The 1,246-nt window shown below is 37.4% G+C and overlaps 1 protein-coding gene across 1 annotated transcript in view; it reads right to left on the reverse strand.

Annotated features, from left to right (window-relative positions):
* Positions 1 to 384: 384 nt before the first annotated feature.
* LOC119585995 (major facilitator superfamily domain-containing protein 6-like) overlaps positions 385 to 1,246 on the reverse strand; it is a 10,586-nt gene continuing 9,724 nt past the window's right edge. Inside the window, exons 14-15 of the mRNA XM_037934707.1 lie at positions 1,169 to 1,184; positions 385 to 509 (exon numbers count right to left, since the gene is read on the reverse strand). Of these exons, the coding sequence (XP_037790635.1) occupies positions 385 to 509; positions 1,169 to 1,184 (141 nt within the window). The remainder of the gene's footprint in view (positions 510 to 1,168; positions 1,185 to 1,246) is intronic.

Raw genomic sequence — 1,246 nt, forward strand, 5'->3', positions numbered from 1 at the left:
TTTGTTATACAACTTGTACTAGTTCTGACACAAATTTGTACACATGCACAACATACTACCCTGAACAATACGGTTATTGAGATGGCCGTTATATTTTGCTGTGTAAACATTACCCTTAATTTGCCTCTGTATATATTTAAGTCGAAAACGCCATTCCAGGAAACGGTATAAAATTTAGAATAGAAAATGCTAAAAGCCTCATAAAACGCTCAAAACTAATAAAAAATACATGATATTACAGACATACACTCATGCAATTACAAACACAATCATACAAACTCAAATATCAACAAACGCAGATACAAACACCTACACAAAAAGCACACAGAAGCACGCAAATAAACACACGAATATCCACTAATTTTGCCTTAAGAGGTAGCAGCCCTAAGGAGCAGAATCTTGATCAGGCTTCTTGCTAGCAACGACAATAACACGGGAACCCTTTGCATCCAGCATGGGCTTCCCTTCCTCCGAAATTTCCTGCTTCTTCTCTGCTTTTAATTCCTCTTCTGTTGGAATAAAGAAATGGTAGATTAGTTAATGGTACAGCAACTGCAATAGAGGGGGTGGTATTAAGCACAGTGGTAGAGCGTTGGCCCTCTCAAGTCGACTTAGCTGTGTGTACTGGCTTCATGTTGGGGTCACTATCGGAAAGGAAATTAACTGGCCACCCTATCCCGATATCTCGTGACTTAGATTCCTTGCTCCTCTATAAACACACCACGGCTGTTGAGCAAGACATGAACATGATGATTAAGTGACGATGGTATTGGAATGGTATTTAAGCGTAATGGTTCTTCTGGTAGTTATGACGTAAAAGGTACTGCTTACGGCTCTTCCAAATTCAGCGATGGTATTGATGTTAATGCTGATATCAATTTCTGATAACGAGAATAATGATAACAGTGATGATGGTAGAAAACTCACCTGCCACAAAAGTAGTTTAACGTAGGATCGATATCCTCCTGATTTACACCTTGAGATGGTGAAACTGTTGTCCCATATTTCATTAAACCTATTTTGCGTAAAGTGGGTTTACGTACCATTTCATCAATACGGTTTAACGTTTTTCCAGTCAATATTGATTGTAATGATAATAGTAATGACGATATTGCCAATGATAACTTTTACCATCAATATCATTCTTATAATCACTGTGTCTACTTACTTCTACTATCCAATAACTACATGATCTGAAAAAATGAAATTATACTGGACAAATAATCACACATACACACAAATCTCC

This window comes from Penaeus monodon, chromosome 20 (assembly GCF_015228065.2).
Source record: "Penaeus monodon isolate SGIC_2016 chromosome 20, NSTDA_Pmon_1, whole genome shotgun sequence".
NCBI lineage: Eukaryota > Metazoa > Arthropoda > Malacostraca > Decapoda > Penaeidae > Penaeus > Penaeus monodon.